This window comes from Protopterus annectens, chromosome 1.part1 (assembly GCF_019279795.1).
Source record: "Protopterus annectens isolate FY-2018-M chromosome 1.part1, PAN1.0, whole genome shotgun sequence".
NCBI lineage: Eukaryota > Metazoa > Chordata > Ceratodontiformes > Protopteridae > Protopterus > Protopterus annectens.
In genome coordinates, this window is record NC_056726.1 from 384,463,790 (window position 1) to 384,490,089 (window position 26,300).

The 26,300-nt window shown below is 45.2% G+C and overlaps 1 protein-coding gene across 1 annotated transcript in view; it reads right to left on the reverse strand.

The window, feature by feature from the left end:
• Positions 1-26,300, reverse strand: part of NDUFA6 (NADH:ubiquinone oxidoreductase subunit A6) — a 316,931-nt gene that overhangs the window by 254,895 nt on the left and 35,736 nt on the right. The window contains exon 2 of the mRNA XM_044075366.1: positions 15,035-15,150. Within this exon, the coding sequence (XP_043931301.1) occupies positions 15,035-15,150 (116 nt within the window). The remainder of the gene's footprint in view (positions 1-15,034; positions 15,151-26,300) is intronic.

Sequence of the window (26,300 nt, forward strand, 5' to 3'; positions counted from 1 at the left end):
CAAAAATTTATGGCAATACAAAGTCTGTTATTCTATCAACTTTAAGTTTCTAAAAGCAATATTTAAAAATTGTCAGTATATTTGGGCCTCTGTTCCACTTTTATGGCTTTGTCCAGATTTCTTGATGCTAATCATACCAGTCAACCTTTTAGAGCCATCCACTTGCTGCCCATACTTCAATATACCTCTCCTATTTTCATAAACATCATAAACATCCATCTACTCGGATAACTAAACTAGAGCACTTTAAATTGCCAAAATGTTCTTCCTACAAACCAAACCACACTCCATACATCACTGCATTGCCCCCAGGCACCTCAACTGGCATGACTCTCCTACTCCCAACTACTCAATGTCCACAGAGTTTTTCACCCTAAGTGGTATACTGCAGCACCACTCCACCAATACATATCAGCTCTAATGACAAAAAAACACTCAACTCACAAAGCTGGAAAGCAGTGGAAACACATTTACTCTAAGTGCATCTCAAAATCCTGGAATTCAATTCCCCCTCCAATCAGACTCAAAGATATAAATGTTCCCTTTTTGACTCTTAGCTATGCTCCTGCTATTCCCCAGGCTAAATTATTCCTTTCATGTCCTACATACACATACATGTCAATGACATTCTCATCTCACTTGTTTTTGACTTCTATTCATATGACAAAATGCATGTAATTGCATCTTACCCAAGGTACTGCTAAACTGCACCCAGTGCTAATTATGTGGCTGTAAAATAAAATTCCTTAGCATTCCACAATATGTACATGTACTACTGCAAACACTTCTTGTTGGAGCTTTGTATGTAATGATAGTCAATGTTACCTGAAAATTAGAAGTTATGTACCTACCATAACGTTCCATGTTAGTTGTCTTCTCTCGCCTTCTTTCTTGCTGGATGGGTCGGCTCCGACTCGGCACTTGCTAAGCTCGAGAGTCACTTTTACCAGCTCGAGGCAGCCCTATATCCCATAATGCAAGGCGGTGATTACCCAGATCTCGTTTGGTATCTAGAGGAAAAAACTGCCCGCAATCTTTCCACAAAGGAAAGAACAACAACTAACCTGAAAAGACTGTAAGGGGAACCCAGGTAATAAAGGTCCAGAGCTAACTGGTGTCCAAGGGAGAACAATCTCCCAGAGAAAAAGGAAAATCAAGGTCTGTCCAGGCTAGGGGGACAGGAGGGAGGGACGCAAGAAAGAAGGCGAGAGAAGATAACTAACATGGAACGTTATGGTAGGTACATAACTTCTAAATGTTAAGTTGTCAATCTCGCCTTCATTCTTGCTGGATGGGACCGCGTCCCTAGCACCTCTATCCTGGGTGGCTCAATGGAACAGACTCTTGAGAACTGTGGAACCAAAACTTGCCCTGTTCCTGGAGGCCAAATCCAATTTGTAATGAGAAACGAAGGTATGAGGAGTGGCCCAAGTGGCTGCTGCACAAATAGTGTCTAAGGGTAGTCTAGCCTGAAAAGCTGTAGATGTGGCTAGACCTCTAGTAGAATGTGCTTTAGGTTTTGAGATCAGTTATTTGCCCCTAAGCTGATAAATGTCAGAAATGGTGGAAGACAGACATCTGGATAAGGTTACTTTTAGAAACAGGAAGACCTTTCTTATTTTCAGCATAAGAAAGAAAAAGCTGATCAGATTTCCTAAATTGCTTTGTTCTGTCCAAGTAATATCTGAGTTGGCGATGAACATCTAGGCAATGCAATCTTTGTTCTGCCCTGTTAGAATGATTGGGAAAAAATACAGGAAGGTCAATGGATTGATTTAAATTTGTTTTAGAAGCCACCTTGGGCAAAAAGGATGGATTGGTTCTTAAGGATACGCTATCCTTGTGGAAGACCAAGTAAGGGGGACGAACACAGAGAGCACGTAGTTCTGACACTCTCCTAGCCAAAGTAATAGCAACTAGAAAGAGTGTCTTCCAAGAAAGAAATTTTAATGAGCATGTAGCAGCCGGTTCGAAAGGGGGAAGTATCAAGGATGCCAGCACTAAATTTAGGTCCCACTGTGGTGGAGGATCTCTAACAGGGAGTTTAAGTAGGAACACCCCTCTGAGAAAGGCTTTACAAAGTTTGTGAGACATAATATTCTGGTCTGCAAACCCGACATGGAAATTAGAGATTGCTGCCAACTGGACTTTAACTGTGGAAGAAGAAGAACCGGAGTGAAATATTTCAGCTAGAAATTCCAAGACTGACTGAATAGGGGCAGTAAAAGGGTCTATGTTCTTAGACTTTGCCCAAAAGGAGAAACGTTTCCATTTGCTAGAGTAAATCCTCCTGGTAGAGGACTTTAGAGAAGCTACTATGATATCTCTAACTGGGTTAGAGATCATAGGAAGCCTGGCTAAGGAAGGAAGTGGAGCAACCAAGCGGTGAGGTTGAGGGAACAAATGGACCAGTGCAGTTGACCTGACTGGTGGGTCAGAAGATCTGGAACTGGGTCCAGATGCCAAGGCTGCACCAAGAGATGGCGATGAAGGAACGGGAACCAAATTTGTCGAGGCCAGTAAGGGGCAATGAGAATCATTTTGGCTCTCAAGACGGTAGCTTTCTGGAGTACTTGAGGTATTAACGGAAAGGGGGGAAAGGCATAAAGAAGTCCCCGGAGCCAATCCTGGGTAAGAGTGTCTCTGGGGGGGATAGCCCGGAAGTGGAAAGCGAGAGAAGAAGTCTGGGCATTTGCCGTTTTGGGGTGTAGCAAAAAGGTCGCAGCATGGGCGGCTCCACTTCTGAAAAATCTCCTCCACTATAGATTGTTTGAGAGACCACTCGTGAGGCATGAGTATAGCTCTGCTCAATCTATCCGCTATTATGTTGGTTTTCCCGGGGATATGCATTGCTACCAGAAACCGATGAGAGGAGATCGCCCATTGCCAAAGTCTGAGAGCTTCTCGACACAAGGGATAGGACTTGGTCCCGCCCTGCTTGTTGATGTACCACACCACGGACATGTTGTCCGTGTGAACTGCAATAGTTCCTAAGGGAAGAAAGTCGTTGAGGGCTTGCAACGTTAAAAGCACTGCTCTCATCTCTAGGACATTTATGTGCAGGTGGTATTCGAACGGTTGCCACGTGCCATGAACCATCCTGCCCTGATAATGCCCCCCCACCCGATCAGGGAGGCATCCGAAGTGACCGTGGCTACTGGGGCCGGGGGGACAAATGGTCTGCCCTGATGGACTAGGGGAGAAGAAGTCCACCAGGATAGATGGCTCTTGCAGGTCTGTGTCACCAGGACCTTGTGACGCATGGGAAGCTGCTGGAAGGACCATTGGGTAAACAACATCCATTGTAGGAGACGCATGTAAAAACGGGCCAGAGGAAGAAGTGTGATGGCGGCTGCCATAAGGCCCAACACTTTCAGGACCAACCTGGCTTGTACCTTTTTGCTGGATAGGATGATCCAAACATGGTTTTGGATATCTAGGATTCTTTGACTTGTTAGGTTTGCTGACATCCGAGTAGTGTCTAGATCTGTGCCTATAAAGGTAATAGATTGGCAAGGCGATAAGGAAGACTTTTCGAAGTTGACTGAAATTCCTAACTGACTGCAGAGACAGAGTATAATCTCTGTCTTGGAGAAGTTGATGCCTGGTGGTGGCTGAGAGAAGCCAGTCGTCTAGATACGGAAACACCTGGAATCCTTGATGTCTCAGGTGAGCCGTGACCGCTGCCATGCATTTGGTGAACACTCTGGGGGCTGTAGTGAGACCAAAGGGCAGGGCTCTGAATTGAAAATGACTGGTCCCCAGCCGAAAGCGGAAAAACCTTCTGGAGCGTCTGTGGATTTTTATGTGATAGTACGCGTCTTGAAGGTCCATGGAGCACATCCAGTTGTTTTTGCCCAGAAAGGGCAAAATCGAATGAAGTGTGACCATCCGAAATCTTGCCTTTTTGACAGACTTGTTCAGCCTGCTGAGGTCTAATATTGGTCTCCAGTCTCCCGTCTTTTTCGGAACCAAAAAGAACCTTGAGTAGATTCCGGACTCTAAATGATCTGTTGGAACTGGCTGGATGGCCCTTTTTTCTAGAAGCTTTGAAACCTCTAGCTTTGCAATTTCCCTTAGACCGGGTGGAACGTCTGGAAGGGAACCTTTTGAGGAAGGGCTTCTCGAAAGGAATCTTGTAACCCTCGGATATGATCGACTGTACCCATTTGTCTTGAGAGAGGGAAAGCCAGGCTTCTGGGTACAGCGACAATCTCCCCCCGGCTGCCTCCAAGGGTGGGCAGTCGGGCAACACCTCAGGGATGCTGGAAGGGCTTGTCAGAGAGAGGCTCTCTGCTGCCCTGGTTCTGCGGACACCCTCTGCCCCTAGGGCGGCACCTATTGTTATTACCCCCTCTGCCTCTGGGGGTAAACTGACCACGTGCGTCAGGCGTGACTCCCTGAGATTTTCGGAACCACATTTTCCCTCCCTTCTGACCTTTGGGGTAAGGTCTAGAAGGGGTGGAGAAACGGACTCCTACGGCAGAAAGTCTTGCCGTCTTGCTCGCACCTGGTCAAAGTGTCCTTCACTTGAGGTCCAAACAAAGTTGTGCCATCAAAGGGAGAATTTGTGAAGGACGCCTTAAAGGGGTCTGCAGAATTGCAAAGCCGCATCCAGGATTGACGTATGAGAGCCACTCCTGTGCCTGCGGCTCTACTCGCCCCATCGGCTGCATAAGAAATGAGCCGCATGGAGGAGTTAGTTATGGAATTTAGGATTCCCAGCTGAGAGGCAATCTTCTCTTGAGCCCCAGCAGCTGACTGATCCTGTACTACCTCACCCAATTCTCTGAGGATATCTCTTTGAAGTCGGGTGAAGTGACATAAATAATTCAGCGAACGCATAGCAAAGGTCGTTGAGGAAAACATCCGCTTACCATACCTGTCCATGGTCCTAGACTCCTTGTTAGGAGGATGGACTGGAACGGAAGGATCTGCAAGTTCCTTCTTGGTGGCGGCTGCCACCACCATGGCATCAACCGGGACACCTTTTGTGAGAAACTGTTTCTCAGTGGGGGCCGTGATAAATTTAGAAGGCCTCCTGGGGACTGGTTCCACAGAATCAGGAGATGCCCACGCCTTTCGAGCCATCACTTCCATGAGGGGGTCGGAAGGCGGAGACACCCAGGAGGTGGAGGGTCGAGATCCAAAAGCCTCCAGGTATACAGACTCATCCTCGGAGGGATTAATTGAGGGCCAGTTTCCCCTCTGTTTCAGGAGTTCAAGGATGTCTGAAAAGGAGACATCCTCAGAGGGGGATCTTGGGGACCCCTCCGACTCATCTAAGTCGGTATCTGATGTTGTAGACTCAGGGGAGTCTAAGTGCTTCCTCTTGCAGGTCCTCTTACGTGGGGGCTCTCCTGAAGGATCAGGAGAAACCTCGGAAGAGGAAGTTCTTCCCAATGGGGAAACCTGGGGCGATGGATCTCTGGGTCCGGGAGCAAGAGAGTGGGAAGAGACATCTACAGGCACCATAGAGGGAAGAGCTAAAGGAACAGACTGCTGACTAAGCTCGGGGGCTAGCACACTCATCATCACCTCGAAGGCTCCCCTCCCAGGGAGGGCAGAGAGCCCCCGCTCCGAAGAAACAGGGATCCCCGGCCCCACCGAAAAGGAAGGCTCCAAAGCAGATGTCGGGGCCGAGCTCACCAAGGCCGAAGCTCCGAGAGGGAGAACGGGGTCGGACAAGGGTCTGATGCCACTCGCCCCCTCGGAACCGACCAGGGAAGCCCGACGACCGGATCCCTCCAAGGAAGGTCAAGGAGGAGATAGGAGTCGAAGACAACTGAGCCGAAAGGGGTGGTATCTGCTCCGAAGCAGCAACAGTCACGGTACCAATAATCTCCGGCTCCGAGCTCTGTAGGAGAGTCGAAGGAGGAATTTCTGGAGGGTGTGGAATAGCGGTTGTCTGCTGAGACAGGCTATGGAGCATCTGGGCCAGTGCCTGTGATTTTAGTAGTCTGCTCACCACTCTCTCCAAGTCATGGTCTGAGAGTCTGGAAGACCTTGAGGATCGGCTCTGATGGCTCCGCTCCGAAAGTAAGGGGGAGGCCGGAGCCGAGTGGATAGACTCCAGGAAGGAGATCTAGATCTCTTCCTCGACGGAGCCATCAGAGCCGACGAACCTTCAGTTCCAGTTGGAGCCGACAGCTTGTCGGCTCCGAGCTGGGATAGAGATGTGTCGGCTCCAGCCGGAGCAGACACATGCTTCGAAGCTAGGGTATCGGCTCCAGCCGGAGCCGACACAGGTGCCGAAGCCAGGGTATCAGTGCCGATCGGCGCCGGTACTAAACTTTCCAAGGAAGGATCGGCTCTGGATGGAGCCGATGTCGACTCTGGTGGAGTCGGAACCAAGGCCACAGACTTGGACACCGAAGTCTGGGTCTTGGATGGCTTAGAGGGCTTCCCAGAGCCGACCTTAGCCGGGGAGCTCTCAGGCTTGAGAAGACCCGTTAGGATCAGTTTGTTTCTACGTTCCTGCAGGACTCTCTGGCTGAAAGAATGACAAATTGCACAGGAGTCCTGCAGGTGTAGGGGTCCCAGGCAATAAATACAAGAAGTGTGACCGTCTGTCAGAGACATCTTCTGACAGCACGAGTCACACTTCTTAAAACCTGAGACCCTAGTGTCTTTAGACATGACTGAGTTCTGACCACAAAACACACACACACTCAGTCCTTAAATACACTGACTAAAACAAAAACAGACACACCTAACAAAAATCCTGACAGGAAATTGTTTGGGAGGGTAAGGCCTAAGGCCTGACTAACAGAAAATATGATAAGGGAATAGGGTCTAAGTGAATCGAGGAACTAACTAACTATGAAAGGGAAAACATTTAGAAACTGGGATAGCTAAATCTCTTGAAAAAGAGTAATGAAATTCACTTACCAGGAGCTGGTAAAAAAGGTGACCTCATGAGCAAAGCGGCAAACGAGATCTGGGTAATCACCTCCTTGCATCATGGGATATAGGGCTGCCTCGAGCTGGTAAAAGTGACTCTCGAGCTTAGCAAGTGCCGATTCGGAGCCGATCCCATCCAGCAAGAATGAAGGTGAGATTGACAACTTAACATTGTATGTTATACATGTACTACTGTTAAAATTTCTTGTGGAGCTTTTCTTACCAGGCCTCGTCTGGAAAGGGGTTTGGTTGCACAGTTGGACTTTACCAGTAAGCAAACTGTTTTGAGTAAAAGCTGATAAAAAGGGTAAAAGTCCCTCACCTGGTGGTCTGCTACAGACTGGCCCTCTTCAGTAGGCCCAGACAGCTTTTTAGGTGTAGATGGTCTTGAGGATCTGGTTTGAATCCTGTGTCTGAATGAGTACATAAGTAGACTCCTTTAATGCCACAGCAAAAGCATGGGGTACTGCTCTACATTCTTCAGCCATGTGGAGGGAGGCCATTGCCAGAAATGGGGATAATGGAGTTCCTGAATTCAGAAAAAGGGAGCCTTTCAACCCACAACCCCCTGATGGTAGGCCAGCCAAGAGCAAGGTGTACCTCTGTCATGTCCAGTGCTGGTTCTTCAGAATGTAGAGTGAAAGAAGCTGGTAAAGACCCCAGTGTGGTTTGAAATCAGATCCAGGCAAGCAATCCTGCACTATGTTCACCAACAGTGAGCATCTGGGAGAGAGACAAGAACACACCAGCCTTTACAGGAGGAGAGAAATCTGAAATCCCAAACCCCTAACACAAGTGAAGCCAGTACTGGAGTTCCAAAAAGTAATGATGAACACACTGGCATTCTAGCAACAGAAAAATCAGAACCCAGAGGCTTGGAAATGCCACTGAAACCAAATGGCAATTAACTGCTACCACTGGGACCACATGCATGCTTGTCAAAAGCTTGACAGAGATCGGAATCATCCTGGTTTCATTAGGATGTACCGAATAAGCCACAATATGAAACTCCTCCAAAGCCCTCAATGGATTGGAGGGGGAATATAGGCTGGACGGGGATAGAATAAGGTCACCCAAGGCATAGAAAAGTACAGTTTTGTACCTACCATAAATGTAGATGTTCGAGTGCTCATACAGCTGCAGTCATTACAGATGGGTTATCCTGCCGTCAGGCGGGTCCTCGGACGGCCGAATTCCAAAGACTAGGTCCGGCGTCGGTTGTCGTCGCTTCTTCCCTGACGTCAGTGCGGCAGGGGTATAAAAGAGGCAGCTGACGCCATTTTCTTCAGTTTTTCTTGCCCCAGATGTCAGGTGCCCCCAGAAGGAAGGCAAAACATAATGTTATGCAAACATGCAATATAGATAAATCAAAAAATAGCAGTTGCAAGCAAATACACCATAAAAGAATACCCCAAATAGGTTGTATGATAAAGGTGTTTGTCATAAGGCCTGTCCTAAGAGGGGACGGAGGGGGGGGGGTAACCTGGACTGCAGCTGTATGAGCACTCTAACATCTACATTTATGGTAGGTACAAAACTGTACTATGTTCATCGTGCATACAGCTGCAGTCATTACAGATGGGAAGAATCCCAAAGCCAAGTAAGGGTGGTAGGCACTAAGTGGAACTAGGAGGAGCAAGGACGCCCTGCAAGACTGCTGTGGCAAAGCCCGCTCTAGATTTTGAGTATAGTGGAAGGTGGTAGTGCTTGGAGAAAGTGTGCACTGAACTCCAAAGTAGCTGCTTCCAAAATGTCCTTGGTAGGGACCCCCCTGAGGAAAGCTGCAGAGGTAGCTGTGGCCCTGGTGGAGTGGGATCTGATGTATGCAAACACAGATTTTCCACGAAATGAACAAAAGCGTATGCAGTGGGCTATCCATTTTGAAATTGTCTGTTTTGAAATAGCCTTTCCTTGAGCACCTGTAGCATAGGACACAGAGTTGCTCAGATTTCCTGAATGGCTTTGTTCTGTCCAAATAATAACGAAGTTGTCTGTGAATGTCCAAGGAATGTAGTAGTCTCTCCCCTTTGTTCTGTGGATTTGGATAAAAGGTAGGTAGGTGGATAGTCTGACTCAAAGCTACACTGGATACTACCTTTGGCATGAAGGTAGGCTTGGTTCGTAAGGAAACTCTTTCCGGATGGAAAATGATGAATGGTTGCACAGCCATGAGGACCTGTAGTTCAGAAACCCTGCGTGCTGAGGTGATGGCCAGAAGGAAGGCTGTTTTCCATAACAAGTATTGTAGCTCTGTCGAAGAAGATGGCTCAAAGGGGGGCAGGGTCAGCTTTTCCAATACGAAGTTGAGGTCCCAAGCTGGAACTGGTGGTTTCTTTATATTTTTTGCCCCTCTGAGGAACTGCCTTAAGAGAGGATGTGAGAATAAAGGAGGGTCTGTGTTGTATTGTGCAGAAATGGCTGAAGCGTGGATCTTGATGGAGGAGAAGAAAAGGCCACTGTTTAACATCTCAGCTAGGTACTGTAAAATTTGAGGTATATTTATTACCCAAGATTCTGGCCCTTTTCTTGATTCCAGGCACAAAATCGTTTCCATATGGCGGAGTAGGCTTTTCTAGTAGAAGGTCTTCTGGCCTCCAAGATGACATCCTGCACCTCCTTGGAGAGAAGAGTCTGTTGGGAAATTAAGGTATTCTCCATGCAGCTAGATTTAGGGTTGAAGGGTTTTGTAGTTGTGCTGAGACAACAGAAGAGGGACTAGAGGTAGGATTCATGGTGGGGAGTGTGTCAGGCTCTTTAGGAGCAGATACCAGTGTTGTCTTGGCCAGTATGGAGCAATGAGAATCATTTGTGGCCTCTCTGCTCTGGCTTTTAATAGAACTTTAGTCAATATTGGCAGAGGAGGGAAGGCATAGACTGTCAATGTTGTCCAATTGAGAGAGAGTGCGTCCACTTTCCAGGCCTGTGGATGGTAGGTCCTTGAACAAAATTTTTTCAACTGGTAATTTCTGTGGGTAGCAAATAGATCTATGTCTGGCTGTCCCCATGCCTGAGTTATCTTTGAGAAAACTTGAGGATGCAACTTCCATTCGTGTGGATCCGTCATATTTCTGCTTAGGTTGTCTGCCAGTGTGTTTTCCTTCCCTGGCAGGAATTGTGCCTGTAGTTGAATTTGCAATTCCAGTGCTGTGTTCCATAGGGTCATGGCTTGTCTGCACAGAGGGTATGAATGAGTTCCCCCCTGTTTATGTACCACATGACTGTGGTGTTGTCTGTCCTTATCGATAACTGGCCTGGATGCAGTAGGTCTTTGAAGGTCATAAGAGCATTGTGCACGGCTAGCATCTCTTTTTGGTTGATGTGTAGGTGCTTCTCTTTTTGGGACCATTTTCCCTGAATGCACTGATCTGCCATGTGTGCTCCCCAGGCGTAGTCTGAGGCGTCTGTTGTGATGATTTGAGTTGCTTGAGGTACACAGAAAGGGAGACCTGTGTTTCTTTGGCATGCTTGAGCCCACCACAAAAATTCTTTTGAAGGCATGGAATGAGTGGTATAATTGTTTCCAAGCTGTGACTGTTGAGACCATAAGTTTTTTAGCTACCATTGTAGTTTCCTCATATGCAGCTTTGGGATTAGTAGGATGCAAGATGCCATGAATCCCAGAGCCTGCAGGACTTTCCTTGTAGTTAGCCTGGTGAGAGTTGCCATTTTGCTGAAGTATTGAGACAGTTGCCCTTGTTTGTCTGGCGTGAGGTAGAGCCATCTGGGTGGTTGTATTTAAGCTGGCACCCAGGAAAATTATCTGTTGAGAAGGTATTAGTTTTGATTTCTTTTTGTTCACTGTGTATCCCAGGAAGTTTAACAGTTTTATTACAAATGCCAGATGCTGCAATAGAATGTCCTTGCTGTCTGCTTGGATCAGGCAGTCATCCAGATATGGGTAGATTTGTATTCCTTGTAGTCTGCAGAAGGCAATTACTGATGCCAGGCATTTCGTAAACACTTTGGGCGCAGTAGATAAGCCAAAGGGCAATGCAGAGAATTGGTAATGGGTTGAACCTGCAAGAAATCTGAGGTATCTTCTGCAATCTTGTCTGATAGGGACATGCACGTATGCCTCCTTGAGGTCCAATGTTACCAGCCAAGACTCCTTGCCCAGCATGGGAAGAAGCTGCTGTAATGTGAGCATCTTGAATTTTGGCACCTGTAGGTATGTATTTAGGATGGATAGGTCTAAGATAGGACTCCAATCTTTGTCTTTCCTTGGTACCAGGAATAGTCTGGAATAAAAACCTTGACCTTGTTCTTTTGTAGGTACCTCTTGAATCGCTTTCATATCCATTTGAGTGGAACTTTGTCTGTGTGCCTCTGCCCTTTGATTTTGTGGCAGGTTTGGCATGCCTCTCATTTTTGGAAGGGTGTGAAAGTGGAACCTGTAGCCTCTGTCTATAATGCCCAGACTCCATTTGTCTTTTGTAACAATATGCCAATTTTTTGAAAATAATGTCAGTTTTGCGCCCAAAGGTGCTGCCATTAAAGCTTTGCTTGGCAGGTATAGGGGGAAGTCATTGTGTCTGTTTTCTAAATGACTGATCTATCTTCTCCACCTCTTGGGGTTGGTGCTTGCCATTGTCTTGCTCTGTAAGATCACTGAGGCTGTCCTCTACCCCTTGGGCGTCTGTATCTGCCCCTTTGAGGTCTGTCCATGGCTGGAAAGGACCAATTTTTTGAAGGCCAGTTTCTGCTGAAGCGTGGAGGTTGTAGCTGCAGGAAATCTTTCACTGTTTGCATTGATTTCGCTTTTTCCTCCATTTTCTTTAGTACCTCCTCAGCTTTAACACCAAACAATACATCTTTCTGAAGTGGTGCATCTAACTTTGCTTTGACATGATCTGGTAAGGTTTGCTCTTTGAGCCAAGCATGTCTACATATAACAGACCCCGTGACAGCAGCTCTACATGAGGCCTCTAAAGCATCAAAACCACACTGCAAGGTATGTTTACCCACTTGCTCTGCACCATGCAACAAATCCTGCAACTCTTTCAAATCTGGTTGTTCTGTTTGTGTCATTTTGCTTTTCAACTGAGATAACAAAAACTGTTGGTACTTTAACATATGGAATTGACAGTTTAATGCCCTAATGGTTAAAGTGGCAGATGTATACACCTTTTTCCCCCACCTTTCTAATGCTCTGGAATCTCTCTCTGAAGGTAAAGGGTTTTTAGCAGTAGAGGCCTTTATTCCCTTGGGACCCTGTGAAATAGTTTCTGGGTCAGCAGTATGGCTTTTATAAAGGAACTGGTGAGAATCAGGAACCCAGTAATACCAGTCTGGTTTAACAGGGGCTGGAGGTAAAGAATCTGGATTAAGGCTGGCTTCTGTGTACACATCATCCAAAATATCTAAAACAGGAGGGATAGCCAGGGGCCTATGCTGGGGGAGCAGTAGAAATTCCCTGAGCCTTTTCTTGGAATCTGAGTAATCTTGGCCTTCCCAGTGAAAGTGTTCCCTCAATGTATGCAGGGTTTCCCAAAAAGAGTAATCCTCAGGGGGGGAGACCGAGGAAATAGACGCCTCAGCATCAGAGTCTTCGAAAGGGGAGTAGGCGAAATCCTGGGAAGGGTCTTCCTCCAATCTGGGTCTTTTGTCAGAGGGGGGTTGAGAACCCCTGATGAGAGTAATCAAATCCTCAGCCATTTTAAGCATTTGCTTTTTAGGCATGGGGCCTTCAGAGGAGGTCTGAGGACCCTGTTTAGTTTTCATGGCTGCTTTAGATTTAGTGAAGGATTTAATAGAGAAGGTGGAAGGCCTGAAGACGCCTTTAGAAATGGCAGGCCTGACTAAATTTTGAGTTTCCCCGCCAAGAGTGGCGTCGGTATCTGCAGTAGGAATGGAGACAGAGGAGCCTGCGACCTCGGGTACTGAAGTCACCGGTAATGTAGTTTCATCGGTATTCAGGGGCTGCGTAGGCGCCTCGCTGAGAACCGGAGAACCGGCAGTCGGCCTAAGCGTGGTCTCAGTACTCGGTGCGGACCTCGGATGTTGGTCCTTATCTTTGCGTCTTTTGCTCAAAACTGGTGTCGGTGTATCCGACGACATGATATAATTAAATTTTTTGCCAAAATAATGAAGGGCGAACTCCACCCGGCACTTAATAGTGCGCTTGTTGAACCTAGCGCAAAAACGGCAGGCCGAGATGTCGTGGTCTGGGCCTAAGCAAGGTATACAGACAGAGTGGAAATCCTTATGCGGTATTTGCTTCCCACAAGAAATGCAATTATTAACTTTGTCTGACATCGGTCTGAGGCAAGAAAAGTTTCCCCAACGGGGTACTTAGCTTTAAAGAAGACTTCGGCTGAAATACTTTCGTAAATCTCAGGAGCTGGCCGACCGGCACTTGCGAACTGCTTCTGCTTCGGGCACCGCGCGGCAAGAAAGACTGAAGAAAATGGCGCCGGCTGCCTCTTTTATACCCCTGCCGCACTGACGTCAGGGAAGAAGCGACGACAACCGACGCCGGACCTAGACTTTGGAATTCGGCCGACTGAGGACCCGACTGATGGCAGGATAACCCATCTGTAATGACTGCAGCTGTATGCACGATAAACATCATGTAAAATGCCAGGGAATCTGAAGTTCCAGCAATCTATCCACTACTGGTACAGGTGAGAAGAAGCCTCTGTAGGCATTTGAGTGTTTTTTTAGCTTTTGTAATACTCTGATATGAAAACATAAGTAAGTTTTTAGCATTCTAACCTCTGATGTGTTAGTAACCTTCTCACAGTGTTTACAAGAATCAGTGTCTTGTGATGAACACACTAAAACAAGAACTCTCAATAGGAAAATCTTTTTTATGCAATTCATCAACAAGGGGGACACTTGTACCTTGGATAGGAGGTCATCAATCTAAGGAAAACATGTCAGCAAAAATGAACACACCTGAGAAAAAAGAAGCTGAAATTAAGCACAGTTAACAAAACAGACTTGGAATGACCAATGAGCTACTCAAACAAGGAAAACATAGGTGACCAATGGTTCTTAAGCAGAACAAAAGAGGATAAGTCCACAAAGCTGTTAAAAAAAAAAAAAAAGAGAACACATGACAGCCAATATAATTTCTGGCCTATCTGCAAGGCCAGAACAGGAACACAGAGAAGGGAAACTACAATTATTAAAAAAAATTCGGATTACTGCAGTTTCACTGACAGGTTCATGGGTAGTTACTAGGCACGTGGTCCAAGAGACCACTGAGGAGCCTACTCTTAGTTGCCTCAGAGTAATGTCAGACTGACTTGCTCAATGTCATAAGCACATGGAATCAACGGGAGTCAAACTCTGAACTACAGAAAGCATCTTGTTAACAGCTCAAAGCCTTAATCCTCTGCACTAACCACCACACTAATATCACCTAATATGAGATCTGAACCACAATCCTTGGTATGGGACAGCAATACCTTATCCATTAAGCCACTACAGCCAAAAATAATCTTACAATTTACTGCTACAGTGACCTTCATAAAAGAGCAGCCACAATAGAAAAAAATACAAAAATGGTACAAATTTAAAATAAAAAAAATGTTAAAATGTTAGTAGTTTACTAAAAGGTAAACACTAACCCAAAAATATCTGCCCAATGGTAATTTTTTGACGGCAATGATATTGAGTATTTAGCTACTTGCATGAGTTGTCCTAGTTTTACGCAGGAAACTGGTCAACTAATTTATAAATGCAAGTGCACAATTAAAACGAAAGATCACAAAAATGCATGAAACACTCTAAAATGCTCCACGTACAAAAAAAAGTCAGTTAGTCATGATGACGGGTGGGGACACATATTCCAAAATGGATTAGAAAGAGTTGTTTGACAACTACTGTTAAATGCAAATCAACAATCTGGAATGAAAAATAGGTACTAAAATCTAAACGAAAGTAAAATATCAGTGAAGTACCTGCAAAGTCGGTGGTCTTCTTTTAACTATAAAATGCAATGAAATGTGACTGGATTATAGCTCTGAATAAGTCGAAGAAAAATGAAAAGGCTTAAAACTGCTCAACAGTTTTTGACTTGTTGCTTTCAAAACAAATGATGAAAAGAGGAGGAGAGACATATTAATCATTGCTCTTTAAATACAATTCTGACAGATGGTCAATAAGCTCACTTAAAATGCTTTACCTTAATAACTAGCATGTCTATGACCCTGGGGTCAGTTACATGTGAGTTCTTCATAAACATCTCCCGCAATTTATCATGTCCCTGCTTTGCCGTGATGTCCAGCTGGTACAAATGCACTAAAAAGGAAAAATAAAATCAAGCAGTTCTGAAGAATACTGTAAGAAACTAAATCATCAATTTAGGCAAGGTAAGCAGGGGAATACAATAAACAAAAGCAAAAGGACATGAATGAAAAGTTTGTGCTTAATTAAAAAATCTCTTCTGGCATGCTTTCAACCCGGCAATACAGTGCACTTACTTAAATGTTAGGCAATGTGGGGGGTCCTTTTACAGTACTTCATCAACACTCGTTAGTGTCATTATCATAAAGTAGCGATATTGCGTGCAAATTTGTTGCATCACAAACCATCCAATACCTTACAAAGCCATAGGAATTATCATATCACCACTCAGCAAAAACAGAGGACAATATGGAAACATCTTTTAAACAAGCGGCAAGAAAATGGAGGGAAAACAATGCAAGAATAAAAAAAACCCCAAATTTTCTAGAGGCACAAGTGGCACAAAGCAAAATAAATATCACCATGTTAAAAATGTGTACAATCTGAGTGGAATTACTTATAGGTTCATAGGTGTTTACTAGGCTAACAACCACAAGGGCCTTTTTAAGCCTAGCTGTGCATCCCAAATCTCTGACAAGTTATAGTACCTGGATAAGTGTAATCAGGGGCTTGGGAGATGAAACATTTACTGTGTCCATGTAATGTTTTTCTTAAATCTGTTGCATTAATGAATACATACTTTCCTTTGAAGACTTTGACAGTTTTCTTTATAATTATTTTCCTTTCCTCTAATTTCTGTCTTAATGTTTCTAAATATCTTCCATCTAGAAATTCGGGCTTCTTGTGTAATAGTAACAATACACGGATTTCTTCTTTATCCTCAGGAGTCTGCTCAGTCGTCTTTAAGGCTCTTTTTCAGCCTATCAGTTTTTGTGGACGCTACTACTTTCTTCTACAAAAGGGGGCCATCCTCCCCCTGAGCCTGACCTGACGCTATTGCAGGAATGTTTCTGTGTTCTGAGGATTCTAAACTGCCTTTTTTTTGCAGTCCTGGCACCAGTTTGTACACCAGAATTTTGACACTTTATCCTGAGAACTTTGCACCCAGATGTCTTTTTTTATTTTTAACCTGCTGTTCTCCAGGATATATTTGATGTAAAATGCAGTGTATATGTCAGTGCCATCTTGGTGAATTTTGTGAAAACAGGGTGTACCTTTGGAAGGTACTCACCAAGGCTTGAGGATGAATTCAGTTAACGCAATACTAGTGTCCTTTTCTAGCTGATACCATCTCTCCACTTGGACCACTGTTTCCTGTTCCTTCACTTGCTGTACTTAGCTGAGAAAAAGTAATAGCCATGAGGCAAAGGGTTGAAAACAATACTATACTGGTCGGTCAACCAGAAGTGTGTTAAAGCTATCATCTGGGCCAACTACAGTATATTTAGAAAGGCTAGTCATTCCCCAAAGATGCAGACAGCACTTTCACCTACCTACTGTAGCAGTGTGAAGAGGACAGCCTTCCATCTTACTGGAACTGGTAACTTGGCTGACTAGAGTGTAATTCTACTCTAGAATATTAAACAAATGTTTGAAGACCATTACTGGATTACATTTTTATTTATTTTACATTTGTTTACCGGGATAGTCCGACTGGACACATGTCCTTTTTCAGTGGAGGCCCGGGGAGAAAAAATCTACATTAAACATACAGAAATAGTAAAAATATAGAGTATACAAAATGTACGCATTGAATATACAGAAATAGTAAAATACACAGTATGCAAAAGTGATACAATACTAATTTAGGCAAACAGTACATTTAAAGACAACTGAATAGGTAATCACAGTAAGTTTGCAGGTTAATGACAAAATAACATTACAATGCAATAGACAACTATATATATCATAGCTTCAAGTGAAAATTCATAATTACAGCTATTATCAAACTGATCACATAGAGAAGTCAGAGGCATTATTTCTCCACATCAGTGAGTTAGTGCTGAGAGAAGGACAGGAAAAGAGGTGGTAAAGTTAGATACATTGTAGAATACCAGGAGGAAGTACAGGATAGGAGAGAGAGTGAAATATGTTAGTCAGGGGTAAAGCAAGGACACAGCCATTTGTTTAGGAGATGGGCTTTTAGAGTATTTTTAAATTGGAATAGGGATGCAATGATACTTATGTTATCTGGAAGTATATTCCAGATTTTTCCTATAGAATTTGAGAACAGGGAGTCTCCAGCTTGATGTCTGGATGCATTGATTTTTTTATGTGATGTTTGTTAAAGGAGCATAGGGTTCTGTTACAGGTATAGGGTTGAAGTAATGATTGCAACACTGGTGTTTTCTCCGATTCATAGAGAATTTTATGGGCCATGGTTAGCTGGATATAGTGAGGGGAGTTGGGGGGCTCTAACCAGCTAATTTGCTCGAGTGCAAAGCAGTGGTGGGTTCTGGCTGGCAAGTCTGTAGCATATCTGGCTATTTTGTTACAACAGGATTCAAGTTTTTGTACCCCAGATTTTTGTAGGTTAGTGAGTATAGGAGCTGCGTATAGCAGTGTACAGATTAAACGTGTTTGGGTAATGGCAATCCTTGTATTTGTAGTAAAATAGTGTTTATTCCTATACAAGGTTCCACGTTTTTTTATGAACTTTTTTCACAGTTTGGGAAATGTGAAAGTCAAATTTAAGTTTGCAGTCAATTTCAACGCCTAATAGTTTATTATTTGAAAAAAGAAAATTGAAATAGAGATTTTGGAAAAAAAAAAAAAGCCTAATAGTTTGGTGTGGGGGGATGGTGGGACGATGGCGTTACTCTGAAAAAATGTTAATGGGAGAGACAAATTTAGTAGTATGGAAGAGAAGTTTTTTTTTTTTTTTTAGAAAACACATGAATGCAGCTACATGAAAGCATACAGAGACATGCCGCTTCAGGCACTTAGCTGGGACTTACAGATTTCGTCTCTCACTACATGGTTGGTCAGATTCTTCTTCCTAGATAACTGTGGCATCTAGGACAATGCAAAAGACCCAATGTCTAGCACTTCCTTTAGAGGTATTCAACTAGATCCCAGTTAGCTGGATCACAAAACATCACAAAAGGGGGGCCATCAAGGATCTAAGCTTACCCTTAAAACGAGGATGCTGCGCCATGCCATATGGTTCAAGCATATTACTGAGCTTGTGACCCTCACCATAGCATCAAAGTCAAAATTACTGCAAACTATCCAACAGCACACTAAAGAAGTCATCACGGTACAGGTCTTGACCAGATCTTACTACATCCCTTACTCAGAAATCAGTTTTTCAAAATGTCTTCGCCTGGAACTTGAAGTGGCACACACAGTTAAGAGAACAAATTTCCAACATGCCTTCAATTCCATGGAAAGCCGCACTCTGGATCAGTAGTGTGATCTATGGAGACTAACCAATATGGTAAGACTATACTAGAAGATGCTTCCACTCCTGAAGCTAGTAGACTGCATCAGCCCTCCAGAGAGCAGGAAAAACAAAACTAGGTCCAACAAGGAGCTACTCCTCCTCCTTTATACCCAGGCCATGATCAAGAAATGTTCTGGGAAAAAAAACAAAGTGGTAAAAGGTCAATCCACACAGAATATAATGAAATTACTATTCTCCTCAAAGGAAAGGTCACACAGAGGACAGTTAAAGGAAATGAGCTATCATTACCCTTCTCAGACACCAGGATCAACAGATCTTAAGTTTCCCCTTCCTAGACTCCTATAGGAAGGAACAAATGAATGGGAGAGGCTCACCTATGCCCCTCACTAAAGCAAAAGGTAGTTTGAACTCATGACATATGCAAAATATTGAATACATTACAGTAAAGTGTCATGGGTCAGTAGAAAAGGACCCAGCACCTACTGAAGATTGCAAACAATGTCTGAAGCAGTGCACCCTATCGCACGTAAGGAAACGGACTCCAATCAGTTATCAAATCTGACAAACTTCTAACAGCTCTTCTGACACCATGGGTTCTAATAGCATAAGAGGTCCTCTGGCAGTCTTTCCTGCTCTGATAAGGTAGCCCTGAGGGACTTACTGAAAAACCTGGAAAGAAGCCTCCTAGGTTCTGTTTGACCCTGCACAACACGAGTATGGCAGCATCAGGTATACAAATGTTCTAAGATAAAAGGCATGCACACATTCCAGGCAGAAACATGCAATGTTAAGAGTGCAATCTCTTGAGTTTCAGTCTTCACTAGTCAAAAGGGGGATTACAACTTGTGAGGAGACTGAGGCTGGATTTGCCAGTTGGAAGATAAGGGTGTCATAAACCATCTCATCTCACATTTCTAGCATTGGCCTGGATTGATTAAGGGGACCCTTTACAGCCAAAATCTTGGTAGGGCTCATGCATTTTCCTCACCAGCTCCTTCTGCTTCACAAGACTGAAGTGCTGATATTATGGCAGCGCTTCACATCATGATCCTTCTCTTGGGTAACAGAGGTTGTGCCAGTGAACATCCTGTATCACAATCTGAAGACTGCAGAAACCAATGGGAAAGCTTAAGCATTTTAGATGATGCATATGAAATTTCCCAAAGTGAATGTTAAGACCAGAAACTGTACATATAACAGAAAAGCATAGAATCTGAGATAACTGGTGCACAGACTGGAAGCAAACTCTTAAGACATGCCAAGTAGTGCGAACATATGAATACTCAGAAATGTGCCAGGTTGGGGAGATCATGAAAATGAAATCTTAACAGCTGCTTACTACCAGACACTTGTCAGATCTAAAGAATTCATTAACATAAACTGTTCAACTGTATAAGCTACTCGTATGAGCAGCTCACCAAATCAGTTTGTGTGCCCTGATCATTCCTAATGTTTGGGAAGTAGCCTTAAAGAGAGAGAGTAGTTCCCTGGTCCTCATTTCCCTAAGAGTACATAATTTCCTCCATTCAGTGCGAGACAGGCAGCAGTAACTCTGCCTCAGGGACAAAATTGTTAATTTTTAGGTGTCGTCTAGTGATAAACTAATACACATCTTATGCATTACAAAATATGATGAACCCCCATCTGGATATAGAAAAAGCATACTTCATAGGACGGTCTGATATTAAACCACAACATGTGATGGGCACTCTGAGAATTAACCACTCCCAGGAAACCATACCATCTCTGGGGGCGACAGGGAGATAATGCCACAACACCAGTCAAGGAAACAAAAGAATTCAAAACCCTGTACTGATGTGGCAAGCACCCCACTCAACTAAATTTCATTCCAGTCACTTCTCTGAGTTTACATGGAATCTCCCATTATAAAGTGGGTGGTGGGCCACTCGACATTCCATGGACTACCACTGTTGCAAAACCACCCCGTGCTCTGGAAATTAAATCTTGCTTGCAATACTTGGCAAACATGCATGGGATACAAGTCAATACTTTGCATAGTAAACATGCACAATGGAGTCAAAGAATGTTTTGCTCATCTACAGCAAACATTCCTAGCAAAAAATGCTGCACAGAGGGCAGCGTAAGCCCTATAAGTAATCAGTACCAATACAAATCAACAGACTGGGTGGAAAAGGTCCAATTCCCAATAGGTAGCCTCAACCTGCTAAGAGCAATGATATACAAAGCTGATCAGACTTCCCAGGGCCCATACTCCTGAAGTACAAAGAAAAAGTTGCCTCACTGACTCCATAGAAATACACATTCTAGATCTGCAATGTGTGGTCTGAATCCCAGAACCTGTACTTTTCATACAATTTAAAATGAAACAGACACCTTACACAAGAGAAAGATTGGTAGATAAAGCTACTTCAGCTTTTATGAAAAGCATCACAAAGCTTTTCTGCCTTGCTAACCAGTTCAGGGAGGTGGGAAGTTATGCATAAAAGACAGCAAGAAAAAGCAGAGAGAAGGAAAGCAAGACAGGTCATGCCACTGGGAGTCACCTTCCTAGTGAGCTTATAAAGGAAGTTATGTACTCACCATAACGTTCCATGTTTGTAGTCCATCTCACCCTTCATTCTTACATATGGGAGGATCGGCTCAGACTCAGCCTGTTTACAAGCTGGAAGTCTTCTAGTTGGCTCGTGGCTAGGTAGGTATCCCATGGTGCACCAGTACAATCCCCAGATCTTGTTTGCTGCCAACTAGGAGAGAACAACAACTATACCAAAGAAGCCAATACTAAAAGGTCTCCATAAAAAGGATAACAATATTTTTCTGTTCTCCAGGTACTTTAAGGCTGGGGGTAGGCGGTTGGGCTCATAAGAATGAAGGGTGAGATGGACTGCAAACATGGAACTTTATGGTGAGTACATAACTTCTTTATGTTCTGTAGTCCTATTTCACCTTCATTACATATGGGACAGTCTCCCTAGCACCTTATTCTTGGGTGGCTCAAGGAAAAATACTCCAAAGTACCGTGGAACCAAATGAAGCTCTACCCCTGGAGGTTAAATCCAATTTGTAATGAGTAATAAAAGTGCGAGGGGTAGCCCACGTAGCTGCTGCACAAATATTATCAAGTGGGACCCTGGCTTGAAAGGCTGCAGAAGTAGACCGAGATCTGGTAGAATGAGCCTTAATTTTAAAGGGTAAAGGTCTACCCTCAGAACTGTAAACATAAGGTATACAGCTAGAAATCCAATTAGAGAGTGTCACTTTGGAAACTGGTAAACCTGACCTGGATTCAGAGAAGGAAATAATTGATCTGATTTCCTTAGTCCGGTGCAAATAAAAACGTAATTGTCTATGGACATCCAGCTGATGAAACCTGTATTCAGCTGCGTTGGAATGATTTGGAAAGAACACCGGAAGCTCTATGGATTGATTCAAAGTGGCATGGGAACAGACCCTGGGGACAAAGGAGGGATTAGTATGAAGGGACACCCTGTCCTTGTGAAAAATCAGATAAGAGGGTTTAACAGACAACGTTTGCAACTCTGACACCTGTCTGGCCGACGTGACAGCCACCAGAAACAAAGTCTTCCAGGACAGGAACTTCAAAGAAGATGAATGGGAAGGCTCAAAGGGCGGAGAAGTCAATTTGGACAACACAAAATTTAAATCCCATGAGGCAACAGGTTCTCGATGGGGGGGGGGGTCTTAAAGTGGCAACTTTAAGGAAAGTTTTGCACAGCTTATGTGACATCAGATTCGAATCTTGAAAACCTAGATGAAAGTTTGAAATTGCTGCCAATTGAACTCTGATAGTGGCAGCCGCAGATCCCTGGTGAAAAAGCTCAGACAGGAATTCCAAAACCACTGGAATGGAGATAGTGTAAGGGTCAGCATTCAGTTTCTCCTCCCAGATAGATAATCTAGTCTCCTATTGGAAGGTTTATGAAAAGACGTAAGGATAGGAGTCAAGGAGGGTGAGAAGTCGTGAAGCCTGATTAGGGATGGAACTGAAGCAGCCAAGCTGTCAAATTAAGGGTATGCAAGGAGGGATGGAGCGAACCTGACATGCGGGTCAACAGGTCTGGAGCTGGGTCCAGGATCCCTGGTGAAAAAGCTCAGACAAGAATTCCAAAACCACTGGAATGGAGATTGAATAGTCTCCTATTAGAAGGTTTATGAAAAGACGTAAGGATAGGAGTCATGGAGGGTGAGAAGTCGTGAAGCCTGATTAGGGATGGAACTGGAGCAGCCAAGCTGTCAAATTGAGGGTATGCAAGGAGGGATGGAGCGAACCTGACATGCGGGTCAACAGGTCTGGAGCTGGGTCCAGGATCCAAGGATCGTCCAGGAGGAGAGGCCCAAGGAAGGGGAGTCAAACCGGACGAGGCCAGTAGGAGCAATGAGGATCAGTTTGCTCCCAAGCTGTTTCGCTTTCTGAATAAGTTTGGGAATAAGAGGAAAAGGAGGAAAAGCATACAGGAGACCTAGGGGCCAATCGTGAACAAGTGCATCTCTTGGTGACTCCCCCGGAGGGGGGATGAGGGAGAAGTAGCTGCTGCATTTGGCATTGATTGGACTGGCAAAGAGGTCGCAGCAAGGCTGTCCCCATCTGCGGAAAATCTGTTCCGCTGTTTCCTGTTTCAGAGACCAATCGTGAGGCATAAGGATTGCCCTGCTGAGCTTGCTGGCTATCACGTTGGTTGTCCCTGGAATGTGCGTTGCCACCAGAAAATGCTGGGAAGCTATCGTCCATTTCTAAACTCGCACGGCCTCTCGACAGAGTGGGTAAGATCTGGTTCCGCCTTGTTGGTCGATATACCATACTACCGACATGCTGTCTGATGGTATTGCAATAGTCCCCAGAGGCAGAAGGTCGTGGAGTGCCTGCAACGCCAGGAGCACCACCCTCATCTCTAGAAAGTTGATATGCAGGTGGGCCTCATGATCATGCCATGTGCCTTGGACAGTCCTGCCCCCCGATCTGTGAGGCATCCGTGGTCACAGTAGCAATGGGTTGGTGAGAGACAAATGAGGTGCCTGTGGTTAACTGGTTGGGTAGTGTCCACCAAAGGAGGTCCTTCTTGCAAGAATCCATCAGCAGAATGTGACGAGATAATGGGAGGTGCTGAAAAGATCATTGGGATGACAGGAGCCACTGAAGAATTCTCATGTGTAACCTGGCTAGTGGCACTAGTAATACGGTGGAAGCCATGGTCCCTCGAAGTTGCAGAATAATCTTGGCTTCGACCTTTCGCAAGGGAAGACGACGCTGAATTTGAAGAACCAGATTCTGTGCCCTTTCGGCAGGAATTGACATGTTTACTGGTGTCTATCTCTGCACCTATAAAAATCACAGATTGAGAGGACAATAAGGCAGATTTTTCCCAATTTATAGAAATTCCCAGCTGGGCACAAAGCTTAACAGTAGCGTCCCTGGTCTGAAGAAGTAGATGCCTGGTGGGGGCGGTCAAGAGCCAGTCATCCAGTTACGGAAACATCTGGAATCCTCGACGTCTCAGGTGAGCTGTCACTACTGCCATACATTTGGTGAACACCCTGGGGGCTGTGGTGAGTCCAAAGGGCAGAGCACGAAACTGTAAGGACTGGCTCCAGGCCAGAAGCATACACGACTCCTCAACGCTCTGTCCATTTTTATGTGGTAATAGGCATCTTGGAGATCTTTTCAGTACATCCAATTTTCTTTCCCTAATAACGGGAGTATAGACTGCAGTGTCACCATCTGGAACTTGTCCTTCTTTACTGATCCATTCAATCTGCTGAGGTCCAGAAGAGGCCTCCAGTTCCCTGTATGTTTTGGCACTAAAGAATCTGGAGTAGGTTCCGGATCCTATTTGGTCTGCTGGGACAGTTTGGATGACTCTTTTTGACTGCAACTTGTTGACATCCACAGTTGCCTGATCCCTGTGACTGGGTGGAACATCTGGGATCTTCTTGGGAACAACAACAGGTGGAAGAGAAAAGGGTATGACATAACCTCTGGTAATAATTCTTTGTACCCACTTGTCTTGAGCGACACCCAGGCCAGGCTTCTGGATACAAAGAAATGCTCCCCGACCGGCCCCAGAAAAGCACAGTTGGGCCAGACATCAGGAGCGCTGGTAAGGCGGGCCCCGAAAGGAATTGCAACCTCCGTGGTTCTGTGGACCGCCCCTGCCTCTAGGGCGTCTACCATTTCCTCCTCCTCTGGAGGAGTCAACCTGTGCATCCTGGAAAAACCTCTGGGACTTCCTGAACCACATTTTACCACCCCTCTGACCCTTAGGGTATGGTCTAGAGGGAACAGTAAAACATACTCCCATGGCAGAGAGCATTTTTCCTTCTTGCTTGCACTGGGTGAGTGTGTCCTTTACCTTGGATCCAAACAAGAAGGAACCGAAGGGGGTGATGGTAAAGGTAGACTTGAACGGTTTCACAAAGTTACACAAACGCATCCAGGAATGATGCCTCAGGGAAATTCCTGAACCCGCTGCACTACTCGCTCCATCGGCGGCATACGAAATAAGCCGCATGGAAGAGTTGACGACAGAGTTCAAGGTGGACAACTGGGCAGAAACCTTGTCAGGGACTCCCTCAGTACATGTACCTTGTAGAGAATCTCCTAACTCTAAAGGAGATGTCTCTGAAGTCTCATGAAGTGAGTAAGGTAATTCAGCGATCTGAGGGCAAATGCCACTAAGATACGCTTCACGTACCTGTCCATCGTTCAAAACTCCTTATTCGGCGGATGAACAGAAGTAGTCTCAGCTAGCTCCTTCTTAGTGGTTGCCGCCACCACCATGGCATCTATGGGAACACCTTTAGACAAAATCTTTCTCAATAGGGGCAGAGAGAAACTTATTCGGTCTCCTGGGGACTGGCTCCACGGCATCAGGAGTATCCCACACCTTTCAACTAACTAGCTCCATTAGTTCGTCGAAAGGTGGAGACACCCAAGAGGCTGAAGGTTGAGACCCGAAAGCCTTCAGGTACACTGACTCCACAGCAGAAGGGGTGACAGTGGGCCAGCTGCACCTCTGCTTAAGGATTTCCAGGATGTCTACGAATGAGACATCAGAGGACGACTTGAGGGACCCTTCGGACTCCTCGAGTTCAGTGTCAGAGGTCAGAGACATCCTGGGAGTCTACATGCTTCCTCTTACATGTTCTCTTCTGTCAGGGCTCCTCAGGACATTCCGGGGAGGTCTCGGAAGAGTGGGGGCCACCAGCCAGTGGCTCCTGAGGCTGAGGGTTTCTGTTGTCCATGGAGGGAGTAGGAGCAGAGACAAAAGTAGGTGCTTTAGGAGGAAGAGTGCTGGTACCTCTGGTAGGAGCTGACGATTGGGACAGCACACTCCTTATCTCAAATGCTGACCTCTCCGGCTCCGAAGACCTCCCCGGCTCCGAGGAGACAGAGGACACATTCGACTCAGAGACAGACATAGGGTCTGAACTCCCCCTAGCCAACGCACCGAGAGGAAGACTCGGAACCGAAGAAGTTCGGTTTCAAGCATCCCTGTCGGGACCTACCAGGGAGCTTTGGCCCCTACACAATACGGACAGCGCCAAGAGTGTCAGCGCAGAACTCTACTCCGAAACAGCCACAGGGGGAGCTGGAGGCGAAGATTCCAGCAGTAGTACCAAACACTCCAGCTCCGAAGGACTAGCATGGCTCGGAGGAGAAATGATAACCGAGTTGAACGGACTTGAATGGCTCCAGAACAGACTGGGTTGGAAGCCAACAGCAATTTAGGCAAAGTAGAGGACTTCAACAGTTTCAGCATTACCCTTTCCACATCTTCTTCCAATAAACTCCAGGAAG